This window comes from Harpia harpyja, chromosome 1, assembly GCF_026419915.1.
Source record: "Harpia harpyja isolate bHarHar1 chromosome 1, bHarHar1 primary haplotype, whole genome shotgun sequence".
Lineage (NCBI taxonomy): Eukaryota > Metazoa > Chordata > Aves > Accipitriformes > Accipitridae > Harpia > Harpia harpyja.
Genome location: NC_068940.1, coordinates 68,537,870 through 68,553,984, shown reverse-complemented (window position 1 = coordinate 68,553,984; position 16,115 = coordinate 68,537,870). Strand labels below are relative to the sequence as shown.

General features: G+C 40.0%; 1 protein-coding gene and 1 long non-coding RNA gene across 7 annotated transcripts in view; one reads left to right on the top strand and one right to left on the bottom strand.

The window, feature by feature from the left end:
• The window catches only part of SATB1 (SATB homeobox 1), a 93,862-nt gene that overhangs the window by 69,882 nt on the left and 7,865 nt on the right, over positions 1 to 16,115 (bottom strand). For 2 of the 6 annotated variants that reach the window (XM_052798613.1, XM_052798624.1), the window contains exons 1-2: positions 4,596 to 6,444; positions 1,515 to 1,750 (exon numbers count right to left, since the gene is read on the bottom strand). In XM_052798613.1, the coding sequence (XP_052654573.1) occupies positions 1,515 to 1,725 (211 nt within the window). In that variant the 5' untranslated portion in view covers positions 1,726 to 1,750; positions 4,596 to 6,444. Of the gene's footprint in view, positions 1 to 1,514; positions 1,751 to 2,717; positions 2,737 to 4,433; positions 4,504 to 4,595; positions 6,446 to 16,115 lie in introns of those variants that run through there. The other 4 variants (XM_052798595.1, XM_052798575.1, XM_052798605.1 and 1 more) reach the window with 4 other exon arrangements.
• Positions 7,160 to 9,665, top strand: LOC128146818 (uncharacterized). The gene is made up of 2 exons (XR_008236851.1): positions 7,160 to 8,331; positions 8,589 to 9,665. It is a non-coding gene; the product is annotated as an uncharacterized LOC128146818 (long non-coding RNA).

The window sequence follows — 16,115 nt, the reverse complement described above, 5'->3', positions numbered from 1 at the left end:
GCAACTTCATAACCTTCTAGTATTAAAGGGGAGAGCATTGGTCAGCGCTCACTACTAAAAATACAGCATGATTTAAACCTGAAGGCAGTGTTAGAGCTTTTGCTGAAGGTTTACGAGTCTGTGTAAACATCACGTCTGCCATAAGGAGCAGTGAAGTCTGTAGAATCCTTGTCTAAAACTGTCCTGGCATTAAAGTTTGCTGTGCAAATATCACATAATACCAGAGACAGCTGAAATCTCCTATTTAGGAATTTATGGAACTTATATGTTTGCAGGCGTCAGAAAGTCCTTTTTATATAGCCCCACTGCTTCACTGTACAATATTAATGCACTCTGCTTGAAAAGCCGTAATAAATTATATTTTTAATGCTCTTACCCTGGCTTTCTTAAGATGCATACATTCTTGGCAAACAATCAATAAATAGGGTAATCATGAGCAGAGGCCAAAGAATTTGCTGAAGTGCTGTTTTTCCATTTTTAATAGATAAAGATCTAACAATACGGACTGCTGTGTCTGTTCATTTCAGGATCAATATATTCTTTGTTTTCGCCAAACCGAGGAAAAAATAAATGATTGTACGATAAATGTTATGCATCAGACACAATGAAATTTCTCTGCCTTCTAACTTTGTGCGTTTAATAGTCTTGGTTGCATTTTGCACTTTGCTTAGCAAATGCAAGACAAATCTGGATTATAAACATACACTGATTATACTAAGAAAAGTAGAGTCTGTTTTAAAACAAATGCCAAATTACATGCAGCATATTTTGATTTAAATTAGCAAGCCTGCAGGACATGGTCAAAAAGACTTACACATTTTGATAAGCAAAATTTATAGATTATTGTCCATTAAAAGTATTTTCAATGCAAACAAAAGCCATCCATATACAAACATCAATGATTCTAAATGTGCCTTTTCCTTGTATAAATGTCTAATTACAGCAAACCAGCCACTGAAAAATATGACACCCAAGTTGTTCATTGTTCAATAATGAATTGTACTTAAGAAAATAAACTGCGAAGATTGACATCATAAATGACTTTTCCAATGTGATACCTAAAGATTTACACTCTCTCCTTTAAACCAACTTGCAACTGTTATAGAAATACTGCTGCCCTTCCAAGCTTGGACCATCATTAAGAGGAAAGGCGAGAATTTGGTTTGGGGGTTTGGTATTTACTCTTACATAGTTCTGTGTTTCTTAGCCCAACACTTACTGAAAGAAATAATGCATTATATTACTCCTATTTCAATGTAGGAATTTGCTTTTATCAGGGCAGCTAGCCTTTACCTTAACAAAAATCAGACTCCACCCTGTAAAGCAAGATGCTCCACCCAAGCATGAAGCTTACATTTCGCAAATGTGATTTATATCAGAGTTGGGAATATATAGTATTTTAGAATGGAGATTTAATCCTGAAATATAAATGAAGTAGAGTCTGCAAAAGTATGCTTTCCCCCCCAAATATTATAAATCATATTTCTCTAATGCAGAATTATCAAAAGTGTTACCTTTTCTAATATTAGTTTTCATCAGGTGTCCAGAGTGTTTTAAAGGCACTCCTTGCATTTTAGTTCCTGTACTTCCAAGTCTTCCTCTTCCTAATGGGCTCCCATTCTGTTCCAAGCGCGCAATTTTGGCTGGTGGACCCTTCGGATCGCTTACATTGTTAGACATTTCTGAATGTTCTTTCCCCTGAGTTGCCTCGTTCAAATGATCCATACTCAGTCCCGCCTCTAAAGATCACCTGCCATGATTCAAAAAAAAAAAAAAAATATATATGTTGTACACGTGTGCGCATATGTATACGTACACAGCCTGCACATGTACTGAGAGATATATGTATCATAAGCTCATAAAGAAGAATAAATAACTATTTTAACTGGAAAGAAGATGCCTTTTTTAAAAGAAACAAACTTATTCTCCAACAATGACCTCATACCCCACTTTACAGAGAGATCGCATCATAATCTGATGGAATTATTTTTTAAAAGCCAATGAGAGTACCCCTTTAAAAAAAATCTTCAGAGATACTCTACTAAATCTGAGAGAGACTAAGACTCATATAAAAGATGATGATTGTCAAGTTATGTGCTCCAACACAGCTATTGTTACAAATCTCACAGAAAGGTTTGTTATTAATCCCGGGTGTTTTTATTGTGTTAAGAGAGAGACAGAAAGAAAAAGATTCTAGTGAAATATTTCTCAACCTACTTGATTAAAAAAATGGATGCACAATAGAGAGATTGTTAAAACTTTAGTTGAAGTAGCAACAGATTTGTTAGAGATGTAGAATATTGTCCATTTACAATTCCTCCCCCCCTTAAAAATAAAAGTTAGAATTTAGCATTTAACTTCGGAAAGCAGTAGTGGAAGATGGTTGCTTTTGAGTTTCCTAAGCAATATTATACAAAGAGTTTATCAACTTTTGCAAAGTTCAAATTTTGCATATGAAATTTTTCAGATGTTAAGCTTTAAGTGTTAAATGGAGTAGTTTATTGAATTAAGAAAAATAACTGAGAAGAGAAGGTAGCATGTCACAAAACATAATGCTGGAAAAAAACCCCACAATTTCTACAGTGCTTTTGAAGCCCTTAAATATAAAAAAAAAAACCCCAAACCCGGGGTGATGCTAAGTTATGTGCTGGCACAGCTATTTGAAACCAAAAACCAGAAGTAATTTCAATAGCAAAGGTATATGTTAGCATGCTTACATTTCCCTTTTTATAAACTTTCAAAACCTCCGTCCATGAGTAACAATTCCAGTTAAATCACTAAAAATCTCCCAAGCCTAGAACATAGCGGAGTAAGTTTTGAGGATTTTTGTCACTCATCGTAATCTGTTTTGCCAACTATGTTTAAAAAAAAAAATCAGTTGCTGAGAACAGAGACATCTTTCTGGTTATGATTTCATTCATCAATACTGTTGTGATTGTTAGGTATTTTACCCTACCTTTCTCTGAGAAAGGTGTGACTACACTGACAATTTTGTTATGTATATAATACAATCACTAAGTACAGGTGACTAGACGTTAATTTATGTACCAGTATTTACATTAGCAAGTACAAATACTAACACTGGGGAAGTTGTATTTAGAAAGACTGGTGTGAATCTGATAATTGCTACTTTCTTTCAGTTGCGTAGTAATTTAATACATTTTCTGCACATTACATAGCAAAGCTATTAAAGCCTAAACATCTTGGCATTTTTTTATATACTACTATGTCATTGGTATATATGCCAATGACAATTCTGTAAACTATTTTTTTCTTGTTTGAACACCATGCTGCTTTTCCCGATATGGTGAAGAATGAGGCAATATATTAATCCGAACATTTACAAGCAACCTCAAGAATGACACTGAATAGCTGAAGTTCAGAAAATCGGGGGTTTTTTTCCTTATGCTGTAAGGTGACAGGCTAAGGTTTACCATTCATCTTGATCCCATCTGTTTTAGGTCATGTGTCTCATTAACAGTAAATGTACCTATTTTAGCCACTTTTTGAAAAGATTTTTTTTTCTTTTTTTTTTACTGTGTTAACTGCAGCCTAAGCAAAGAAATACAGACCAAACCGTTAACATCTTCCGATGTTTCTGACGATGCTAACATACTATAGGGCTCCTTCTCTGAGACTGGTCTCTCTCAAGAATAAGAGGATTAACAAAAAGGAAAAAAAAAAAAGGGGGGGGAGTAAAACAAAACAAAACAAAAAAAGCCTTGAACAAGAAAATCCTTGTCACTTTTGGCAACTTCAGAAGTACTCTAAGGCACCGAGGATCTTTGCTACAAAAAGTATCTAGTCATCATGAGTCAGAATCGCACTACATCATGTACAGGGAATAAAAGTGATAGATCGCAGTTTAGTTAATACACTGACTACAACCAAAACACCAAATGGGTCATTTTCACTTGGCCTGAGAATACCCACCCATCGGCATCCTTTCACCGCTTAGTCATCTTGTAAAAAGCTTTATGTTACAAAGCAAAATTACATGCACATAAAACACCTAATTTACTCATTTAAACTCCATGCCCAAGGCTAAAGTTCACTGAAACCTCAGTTTGGAATAGTGATGAGCAACAACCAGCGTGGCCTGCCCAGGGAGAGGGTTGCAGGGAAGAACTATGATCTCCGCCGGTTCCAGGCCGAGAGTTTCCCCGGGTCTCGCATTTAGGCATCTTTCGCAACTACAAGTTTTCATCACAGGCATTGAGAGAAGAGCACAATTTCAAGGCACAGTTTCCCAGAGACAGCATACACGTACGGGCACACCGCGCAATTTCTGAATGAGAGTTGGTGCGGTATCTCCTTTTGTCGCGATGAACGCCACCGGTATTATATTATTTCTTCCTCTCCTCCTGAATCAGCCCCCTCCCCATGCTTTTCCCCTCCTCTTCCCTCCCTCCCCCATAAAAACCCATAATCACATTTGAGAGAGGCTCCGCACTTATCCGTTCCATATGGCTCTCACAATCCAGGCCAAGCTTTCCCTGTGACCTTTTAAAGAGACAAAGAAGCAAAGTACTTATCTAGAAACAGAAACACTGCAGTTTTCTGAGTGAAATTAGCAAAACCGACCCGAAACTCACCACTTCAAAACTTGACAGCATATAAATAACAAAAACAAAGGAGGTTTCCTTTGCAGCCCGAGCTCTTGAAGAGGAAGAAGTTCAAGACTGATGTTTTCTAGGTCCCCCCCTTTTTGGAGGGGGGCAGAGGGGGGGCAGCAGACCTGAGGACTACTTCCCCTAATATTCTCTTATTTTTTTCTTTTTTTTCTTGTTGCTATTTTCCTCTAGGCGGGGAGGGGCAAAAATAAATAGCGAGAAACAGAGTAGCCATGAGCAAAAATGGCAATGGACAAAAAATACAGATTAAATATCTTTTGAGAGCGCCAGTTTTCGAGGTTTAGCAACGGAAGGAGCTGAAGATCAAATTGATCAGACAAGTGCAACGCTCAAAACGAGGAATTCATAATAATAATTAAAAAATTCAGTAGCAGGTTTAAATTGAGGTGGAGGGTGACTTAAGTCTAGCTATCCTTTCAAAAATAAAACCAATGCGTACAAGAGCAAGTGAGAAAGGGGGTTATTAAAAAAAAAAAAAAAGCAAAGGGAAAAAAAGGCAGCTTTTCTATCTAGTGTGAAGAGCAGAAAGTCTACTTCTAGGTTGTCACACTATTATTCTCCAATAGGCACCCAGAGGAGCAGCACACACAGAAGGAGCCCGCTCCCCTCCCCCTCCGCAAAAATACACACCGTAACAGCCCCCAAACTTTCTGCGGAAACCTCAGCCCCAGAGATCGCTACTGGAGATTAAAAAAAAAAAAAAGTGTAGAGAAAAATTGCAGGAAAAGGCACTAAAATGCCACTTTCAATCTCGCCTTTGCGGTCCGGGGAGGGAAAAAGAAAAAAAGAAAAAAAAAAAAAAGCAGAGAGGACCTGTCTCCTCTCATTTACCGGGGGCTGTTGTGCGAGTGAGGGGGGAGAGAGGGAGCGAGAGAGGAGGGGAGAGAGAAAAAGAACAGAGGGGAGGAAGGAAACACACACAACAAGGCACAACCACCACCACTACAAAAAGTGACGAGGTTTCACTCCCTCCGAGTCCAAAACCGGGAGAAATTATAATTAAAAAAAAAACCCCAACCCTATTTAAAAAAAAAAAGAAAAAAAACCCGACAAAAACCTGGTTCTGTTTCTGCAAAGGAAAAAAAAAAGAAAAAGAAAATCTGGGAACTCCGAGAAGAGTTGCTCGCAAGAAGGGGTAAAAAATATAAAATAGAAAGGTTGCAAAAAAGCCAACAACAACAAAAACCAAGCCAGCAAAAAACCCCAATAATAATTGAAAAAGAATAATAATGGTAGGCTTTGTTTTTTTGTCTTTTTTTTTTTTTTTTTTTTTAATTCTCGTTTCCCCTGGCTGGCCGAGTATGGTTGTTATTTAGGCCGGTTTGGTGGTTGTTGCTGGATGTTACATGGATATATGTGTGTATGTGTGTGTGTGTGTGTGTGTCCCCGGACGGAGCTGCCTGGCTCTGCGCGCTCTCGCTCTCTCTCTCTCTCTCCCCCCCCCCCTCCCCTCTCTCCCTCTCTCTGTTTCTGTCCCCATTAAATTATTAGTTGACTCATCACTACTCCTCCTCCTCCTGCTGCTGCCGCCGCCGCCGTCCCCTGCTCAGAGCCTCCTCTCCTCCTCTCCGCTACCGCTCGCTGCCGCCGCTGCCGCTGCTTCTTCTTCCTCCTCCTCATTTTAATACAAAATAACACCGAGGCCACCGGCTTTTTTTTTTTTTTTTTTTTTTTTTTTTTTTTTTTACATCCCGAGACGGGAGGAGGAAGCAGCCTCCCTGCTGCTGCCCGGAGCCCTTCCCCGGCGGCCCCGGATCATCCGACGCGTCCTGGGAGAGAGAGAGAGAGAAAGTGGCAGAGGAGGAGGAGGAGGAGGTGGTGGTGGTGAAGGAGAGAGGCGTGGGGGAGGGGAGGCCGGAGCGGGGGGGGGTGGGGGGCGGTCGGGAGAAGAGAGGTGGCAAAAGGGGGCCGCAGTGAGGAGCGGGGAGAGGAGGGGGCGCCGGGCCGGGCTCGGGGGGGGACGGCCGCCGGTAGGTGAGCGGGGGGGGGGGGCCGGGGGAAGAGGGCGTGCGGCTTCCGGGCGCGCACGAATTTGCAGCCAGCTGGGTGCGGGTGAGGCGGCCCTGCCTGCGCCGCGCACAATGCCCGCCGCGCCGCCCCGCGCAGGCAGCGCCGGCCGCGCGCCCCTTGCGCGCACGCACGCACGCACATGGCAGATGGGGGCCTGCGGCGGAGGGGGCGAGCCGGTGGGAGCGTGGCGTGGGGGGAACGCGGAGGGCGGGGGGCAGAGGAGAGGAGGAGGAAGAAGAGAAGGGGCGGGGGTGAAGGCCGAACAATATCCTGCCGAGCGCGCCGCGCCCGCGCAGCCCCCGCCCCTCCGCGCGGAGGCTGCGCGGGCCGGGCCGCGGCGGGCAGGTGCACGGCGGAGGCGGCGGGAGCGCTCCGCGGTGCGGAGTTTCCGCGCCGGCGAGGAGAGGGGGTGGCCGGCGCGCTCGGCGGGGGCGGCCCCCGGGGGGGGCCGGCAGTCCACATGGAGAGAAATAAGTTCCCCCCCCCCCCCCGCATTGGTATCAACAGAGGTGAAAGAAAAGCACCGGGCAGGTTGTAAAAGGGCGGCAAAGGTGGCGTGCCACGGTGTGTCCGTGTCCCCCCTCAGTGGAGGGCATCGTCCGCACGAGAGCCCACCGCCAGCTTGCGCAAGGGTGAGGCGGTGGGCGCCGTGGCTGGCCGAGTCGCCCGACGGCCGCCCCTGGGAAAGGGCAACGTGTCGCTCCGCGCCCCTCTAACGGCGGAACGCCGCAGCCCCGCCGCGGTGCGGGACCTTACGGACCTGGCCCTCCACCGTGTCTGCGGACCGGGACCGAAAGCCACCCGTAGAAGGTGAAAACTGGAAGGTGGTAACGTATCGACAAAATACATAACTGCGAGACAGACATAACTTTTTTTCCCACCATGCACTTGGTAAAAAGTAACCCAACTAGACGAACTTGAAAGCAACAAGTTTGTACAAGCTACGAGATAAGAGAAAAATTAAACCTCTTTATTGATAAAATGCACGGTGTTCGGGTATACTATGTCTAAAGGAAAGTTGCATCATCAACCAAAGAAAATGTGAATTATGGCACAGACAGATACATAGCCAAAACGTTTAGGGTAGTAACTTTAAAAAAAAAAACAAAACAAACCCCAAACCAACAAAAAACTCCATACTGCACTGCATATACAAACTTGAAGCAGCAGCAAAAGTAGGGAAGTGAGGAGGCTAATACCAGTTCTGTAATACACAAAGTAGCATGGCCTCTCAACAAAGAAGAGGTGAATCAATAAATCCATGAAGAGCAAAATTATCACTACACATATATTACTTACTATAAAAGAAGAGGAATGCATTGAGACTAGGTGAAGAAACAAGCTGATGTTTACCGAAATAAGCACAAACAGCATACAGGGCATGCAGGAAAAAGAAAGTGGTAATGGGGTGAAATACATGAAATATTTATCATATTCAGCAATGCACAAAATAGATTATAATCTCAGAAGCAAAGAAATGTAAGGCTCAAAAATGAATACACTGTTACATAATACTGTTATTCAAAACGGAGCAAGTGGAGGTGGCGTACAGAGGAAACATGAAAAGTTGTACCTATGTTGCGTGTCCTGAAAAAGGTTACTAAGATTGTTACCAAGAGCGCTGAAAAGGAAAAAAACCCAACCAAAACCCAAGAAACATGTTTCACAAAGAAAAACAAGGGAAAATGTAGGTGACATCTTCCATAACATATGATCAAGGGATAACTGTCTAGCGGGTTGTTTATTTAGAAACCAATCTTTTTCCAACAACAGATAGATTGACTATTCTTCAGTCCCTCTGGAGAAAAAAAAAAAAAAAAAAAAGAATTATTATTTCCCAATATGTTTGAATACTTGGAGGAAAAATGGTGTTAACTAGTTGAATTCAAACTTTGTGGGCACGATGGAAAATATCAACATTGTATTATTTTTCATCCTTTTCAGGAAAGCCTGCTACAGTAAACTTCAGCAGTGAGCAAGACTGACTAAAGAAGAAAATTGTGAAGGATGAGAGAGTTTCAGCTGGCAGTATGCTTCCTGCAGTATGATGGAAGAAAAGGACACTGAAGATAATTTGAGAGATGCAGAGCTGATTAGAATAGAGCAGATATTTAGAAATATGATTTGGAACAAGATTTGGGACTAAAACATCACCTTATAAAAATGATTGCCAGATATGACAATAACAAAAAAAACCCCAAACCAACCCCCCAAAAACAACAACAACAACAAAAGATTAAAATCTGTTCTAAAATAACTTTTGCTTTGGTGTTCGCAAACTGTTCCCTTCATGGTCAAAAAAACCTTAAAATGTTCAGATAGAAACAAAGTGATTACTCCAAAAAGCAGAAACAGTGAATTAAAGGAGCAGGGAGATAACAATCTGATAATACAGGAGCACAGAAGGCCTAATAATGATATTATTATGCACACTAACCAAAAACTGACAAACAAATATTCTGTTAATTATATAATCATGCATATGCTTCCTATGCTTGAGGTAAATGATTATGGAAAATAACTCTCTTCTTGAAACTGCATATATGTAGTAAACCTTATAAACTCCCTACAACATGGATTAATCTAATTCCCATACGTCACTTATGCCCGGTAAAGTATTTACTACAGACTTGGAAGGCTGAGCATGGAACCCTTGCTTTGACTAGAAAGCACGAATTACTGAAGGCTGCTACATCTTGACATATAGACGACAATCAGATATCTCTTATCAATACCAAACTACTTGGAATAAATTCAAGATACAGATATCTGATTTTCATTTGACCTATTCCAATTTGCACTTCACTATGTCAACTTTGATATTAAAATGTTCCACTAGAATAAAGATATTTATAATGAAAACATGTATAAAGAACAGAAGATGAATAGATATTGTCATGGATACATATGCAGGCAATCATTTAAACATGCGGCAATAGTAACATCACATTTTTCATAGTTTCTAGTTGAACATACAGCAGACAAATATATGCTTAATAAAGCTTATTAATCCTTAATAAAGTTGTTGCACTGTGTTTATGATATATAAATGCATTTTGCGCTAGGTTGTGTTGAAATAAGACAAATATGTAAAAAGTTGGACTGCATTTTTTCAACTCCATGGTGAATTAACTCTCAAACAGCAGTCTCAGTAGCTGCAAAACAAAACAAATTCTCCAGTGTGGCATGCTGCCTCGGTGCCTCCTAAGGTCTCTATTCCAATCTTTTCTTGTTCAAAATAAATTAGGAAATATGGGCCTAAATCTTGAGGCTTGGCTCTTGTGCAACGCAAACAGAAATGACCTGGCAGCAGAGCAAAACCAGCATGGCTGTGTATTCTCTTTTATCAGATTTCTTTGGGGAGATCAGGCTGATTGGGTTTTATACATACGTACTTCTGACAACTCTGCGGCCATTTGGGTAACTTGTAAGCACCAGCCAGTGCTGGAGGTGATGCAGAGCTGTGCAGCAGCAGCGGGACTGCCGGGAAACTCACTTCGGTGGGGATCTGAATGCGTTTTCCCCACTGCAAGGGGTGACGCGTGCACAACTATGACTGACAGTAACTGCTGGACAGCAAGGCAATGAAAATACCAATCCGTGGCTTTCTGAAGGTAAACGTCTAGGGCCAAAGGTGGATGGCTCCACACTGGGCTTGTGCCTGATTGCCGCATGGGTTAGACAGAAGTGTGGGTTAAGGGGAAGGATGCACCCCACTGTCCTTTCCCACGTCTATCTGTGCAAGCCTCGGCACAGTCACCGCTGCAGTGTGGACACAGTCCTGCGGCCCTACAAGTTTTGCACCTCTGACTGAAGTAGTTTTTCGGTCTCCTCAGACTGACTTCCCCTCTGTTTTGCCCTGAACAGCAGTTGCTTGACACCGCTCAAACACTTTAACCAACCTGACTGCTGCAATCACAATTTACATACGACCCAAGAATCCGATGCGCACCGATGTGAATCACAGCATTCTGCGACATCCCCCACGCTGAACTCAAAAGTTACATACCAACCTAGATTTTTTTTGACTGCAACCTGCCCCAGCCTGGATAGGATGCCTGTCAAAAAGCAAAAGTGCTATGAAATGAAATTCATAGCTCTGAAAGGCATCGCACACAAGCTGTCGTCCCCTCTCACATTTTGCATGAGCAATTTCTGCTCGTTTGCGTTCTCTCACACACAATGTCCTGAAACAGTTACGTAAAATGAATATTTAACTTACGATAGTCAGCTGTATTGAACTGCATTTAATTGCTTATTAAGTGAAGTAAATTATCCTTACCATATTCGTCAGAGGTGAAAAACCTACATATATGGCTACATGTAGTGCATTCATTAGTTTACGGACCCCAAATCCCTTGGAAAGTATCAGATATCTACACAGTGTCCCATGGTGCAGCAGTTTGTAGTTGGATGTCTCAGCTAGCTTGCAGATATGTAAAATCATATACAAACAGACATCTCCCTATTGATTGCCTCTGTGACGAGGCTCGTTTACTCCTGCAAACATTTTCTGCAGTGTATTTCAATCGCGGAATCTTTTTTTAAAAATAGAGTTGAATAAGAATATGCAAAATGCGGTTTTGGATAAAATAAGTTACTTTTAGTCAAACTACTGCACCATTTTGCGTAAGCCCCTTTCATGGCTGTACGTCTATTTGGACTAAGATGCTTGTACAACTGAAGTAAATACATTCATTTGCTGATGTGGCCCCAACAGTCATTTCAGTTCGCCCCTTGGTGCCAAATGAGTCACAGAGAAGAGAAGTGCAGGAAGAAAATTATGGAGTAAAACCCAACGAAACTGTTTGGCATGATAAAGTAAAGGGTGAACGTGACCGCTAATGAGAATAGAGAGTCTTTCACCTCTGGTTGCCACAAGAAATCCTAGCTGGTTGAAATTGTAATAGACAGGTGTCCACTCTCCCATAAAAGATCACAGCAATGAATATTAATGGATTAATCACATAAATCTTACTCTGTAGTTGCAGAGTTGCCCACTATGTGGACAAGCTGAGTTCACTTCCTAAGTGTATCAGCATTGCAACTTCCACAAACACTATCTATATGTTATTTAATATAAGCCAGTATTTTTTATGACTATGGATTTCAGAACTACTTCAAATAAAAAGCTTCAACTTAAAAAAAAGCATTTTGTGGACCATATCCTCTTCCATCCATAACAGTAGACTAGATCCTTGATGAGTCATGCTCATAATTTCCATGTGGCAGGTACAGCCAACTACTTCCACAAAAAAGAACAAACAAACAAAAAAATGCAACAGAACTTTATATAGTAATATTTAATGCAATTAGGCAGCTGGAAGAAAGGAGGAAAGCTGGCATCGTAGGATCAGCCAAGTTACCTATGTCATAAGTGTATGTTCAGCAGGTCACTAATTTCACAGCTTTCTCCCCAGAGGTATAATTTTTAGGCCTATCGTGAAGATGTTTAATGTGGGACATGGGAGATAAAAAAAGAGTGGTTCCTGTTAAAGCCCTGATCATCGCAGCACTAGATAACTCCTAGGCATGAGATGGGCATATAATTGTTACCTAGAAGAAGAGTTGGTTGATAAGCAGTTATTTTAGGGATGTGTCTGAATAGAAGCTCTATTAATTTAATAGTACGTAAACCATGATCACGGGACATATAAATCCACAGTTTCAGTTATTTTTACTTGTTGAAAGCAAAGTTACACCAAGTTCTCTCTGAAGTGGTTTGCAATGTTGTTGACTAACTCCCTTCTCTTCCCTTTCCTGACTACTTTTCCTTCACCTCCAACCACTGCATTTCTTTCCCAGTCAAAAAAAAAGGATGCTTTTAGAAATACAGAAGTTTGATCCAACGATTCTGGGTGAGGATGAATTTCACACAGCCCAAGCAAAGCTGTACATTACGGTAGAAAACAGCCTGAACCATTGCGGTTAGCACTACAGAGGATTATTCAAGCATTATTAGCTAGAGCTTAGATGCTCATGCTGTCGAGCCCAAACCGCAGCGACTTGTTACATGGGAATATTTCATCAACAGGACTATCATCTTTTTTTTGACCTGATAGTATGAATAAAATCTACTGATAAAAATTGAAAACATGGAAGAGTTTAAGTCTAAGGAAATGGTTAGAACTGATTGATGACTTGAACTATGTCAAACTTTCATTATGAAACCCAAAACCACATGAAATGTCCTGTTTCCAGTTTCACTGTTAACTCAGAACTCTGCCCAGGTTCTGCTACACTTTTTCTAAGGTTCAAAACCTTTTAAGTAAAACTGTGGATCTAATTATGGCCAAACTTGACAGGAGTCAATATTCATTGTACATAAAATACATGCAAAATGTGTGGTTTTGGTGTAAAACAAATTGAAAGTTGGTGGTTTTGGCCGAATTCACTTTTTGTTCTAGGGCTTGTTCCAATCTCAAACTCAGATGATTCTACAATAACAAAGACTAAATGAATGAGTTTTTCACAGTTCTTTTCAGGAACAATTAGCTGTTAATATTCACTGTTCTTTTAAGGAACAAGGTACCTGTTAATATTCAGGCGCTAACATAAAAAAGGTTTAGCATATGCAGCGTCACTAAGATAAAGGTCATTTATACATGTGTCAGAGTATGCTTAGTTTAAATGCAGGTAACATAAGGCAAAAGCAAGTCACTTCACAATGTTACTCCAAGTACCCTGTAAATGTTCAAAATACTTCTCTTGATTTAGAAAAACAGAAAAAAAAAAAAAAGGAGAAATGAACAAAAATGCATTCAAGTATTTAATTTATTTATTTGCTAAAACAACTACATTTCTGGATTTCCTGCTAAGTGGCTACAATGGAAAAAAACTGAGATGGAGAGCAGCAGTTGGGAACCCACTAGAATACAATATTTTCAGGGCAAAATGAGGTTAATATTTATGATAGTTCATTTATACTCATGCAAGGACTAGAAGGAAATGCCTGATTAAGTGTGTAAAAATTAGTTCCTGCATTAAATACAAAAATTTGGGGGGAAAGTTTGTATTTTATGTTGACATAACAATAGGTGAGTAAGAAGAAACTGAGGCATGCACATGAAGTTTCCTAGCAGAGCTTCAGCTGTGATAGAAGAAATAACATTTGAAACTAATTATTTTCACAGCATCCGTGTTCATTTCCTTAGGATCTTTTCCATGTAATTTGTTTCTGTCAGGTTATACTACAAAATCCTTCCCATATTAGATTTTTTTCTTCACAAATGTTGGTAAGATGCTCATGAGAAATTTTGAAATATTCTGCTCATGAAAAAGATGCGGTGCATTCTCTCAACTAATTTTTCTTTTATAGGTATACAGATGGAAAATCTCCCTGCACTGCACCTGAAAACATGCCGCTTCAAAGATGGGGAAGCCAGGTGAAGAAGTGCTCCAAATTATTGCAGTCATAGAAAAGTAATGTCCAAATCAGCTTATCCCCATGTTTCTGAAACATGGGCCACCTTCAAACACGAGAATCCCTCAATACACTGCTATGAATGAACTACACAAAAAACCTGTCATCTCACATCTAAGCCTGTGCTTAAAGCTCTTTTAGATATTTTTGTGTAAAAAGAGAAAGAAAACATATTTAGCTCTTCTTTTATTTCATTTAAACTGGTTGTTGCTGTGGGCATATCACAAAGGGTTATCATCTTTTTTGCTTGATTTAGGTCTGTGAAAATCTTTCCATGACCAAAAGAATATTATGCCCAGTCCATACTGAACTTTTTAATAAAAAGCAGTAAAACAATCTGCTTCATTGTCAAATGATTGAAAGAAATTTAATTAATGCCTTTGGAGGGAACACCTATATAAGTATCACAATCACAAGAATGTGAATATATGCATATATGAATACATATGCACAGCCACAGTCTACCCTGTTGCTTTAATGTCATAACACCATAGGCCATGAGCAGCTGAAGGCAGAAGTGAACTCATGCAATTTAAAATATTGTCCTGACACAATTTTAAGGTTAAATGACATTGTGTAATTTATTAAAAGATTAAATGCTGGCTTCATCACAGGACAATTTAGCCCTAGAAAAGGAAGGCAGTATAGAAATGCTAGCAGACCAACAAATTAAAAATAGTAAGTTATAAACAGGGGAAAATGAGTTTATGCCACACCAACAAAACCAGAAAGAAACAAAAAAACCCAAACCCCAAAAGCAAAAAACACAAAGATGCATGAAAAGCAGTATGCTATGTTAGATGTTTATCTATACATAAGAGACAGGTGTCACAAAAACAAAACAAAAAAATCACGAAGCTAAAGAGAAACTTTAACTCACCAGTTTCCATCTGTTATATCTGAATTCATGCATAATTGATTATCCATGACTGGTAAGTTCTTTTTTTTCACTAGCCTAACACAGTTTTCTAAACATTATGTGTTAAATCACCACCAAAGTAAAGGGTGTTTGAGAAACCGTAAGGGCAGAATAAAAATTTTTTAATGAAAAATAACATGTCAGTTAATAATAGAACTGACCTATGTTTAAGAGAGAAATTTTAATCATGTGCATATTAAATATTAATAACCTATTCTGTTATTGTTATAATAAGGTTAAGTAAGCTTCTCCATGCTTAAGGAAAGAGAAAAAGTAGGAATATGTAACAGTGAAAAAAAGCGCTGAGAAGCAGAGACATAAGGAAAATGTGTCAACAATAAACAAGAGGAAATGAGAAAGAAGGAAAAGATGAAGGTGGAAACTAATCTCTATGTGTCATTATGACTGCCAGAGTACTGGCAAAGCAGCAGCATCCTTTTATTTCAATTTTAATCATTTCTGAATTTTAATACCCTGCTCCTTTTGTAATTCTCCTGGCATTCCCTATATGCATCCAGCCCAGCCAAAACACCAGTGTAAATTAAATGGCATGCAACCACACCACTGATGTAGTTCTCCCAGTAGAACCAATTGAGTGACCAAAAAGCAGAGAAGGTATGACTACTTTGTGTCCCTGTAGACCACCGGCCAATTAAGTGACTTAATGTTCTTCAATTTCTTTAATTTTGAAAAGAAGGGCAGTGGTTAGGTAACCCAGCAATATAGAGCCATTAAAAAAAAATAAAGCAAGCCAGTAGTAATACAATAATCAGTGACCATCAGGGCCTGGAAAAATGAGTTTGCTCTCACTGGCACTAAGGAGCATCACATGATTATTTAATTACAGCTCTAATTTTTGTCTCGTGGATGGCAACATATCAACAATTAATAGGGCAAATAGAGGAGACTGCATTTTTAAAGAGACAGAACCTATATGAAATACTGCTTGGAAATGCAATTTATCAGACAATCTAATGTTTCTTAAGGCATATCTGTCATCATGCCACACATAAAAAAATTCTCCTAGTTCAATTTTCTCGCATGTTATCTATAAAATTATTCTGAAATGCTTAGAAAATAACAACTACACCTATGAGTACGCTAACTGTCAATTTAAGTAGCAATGCAG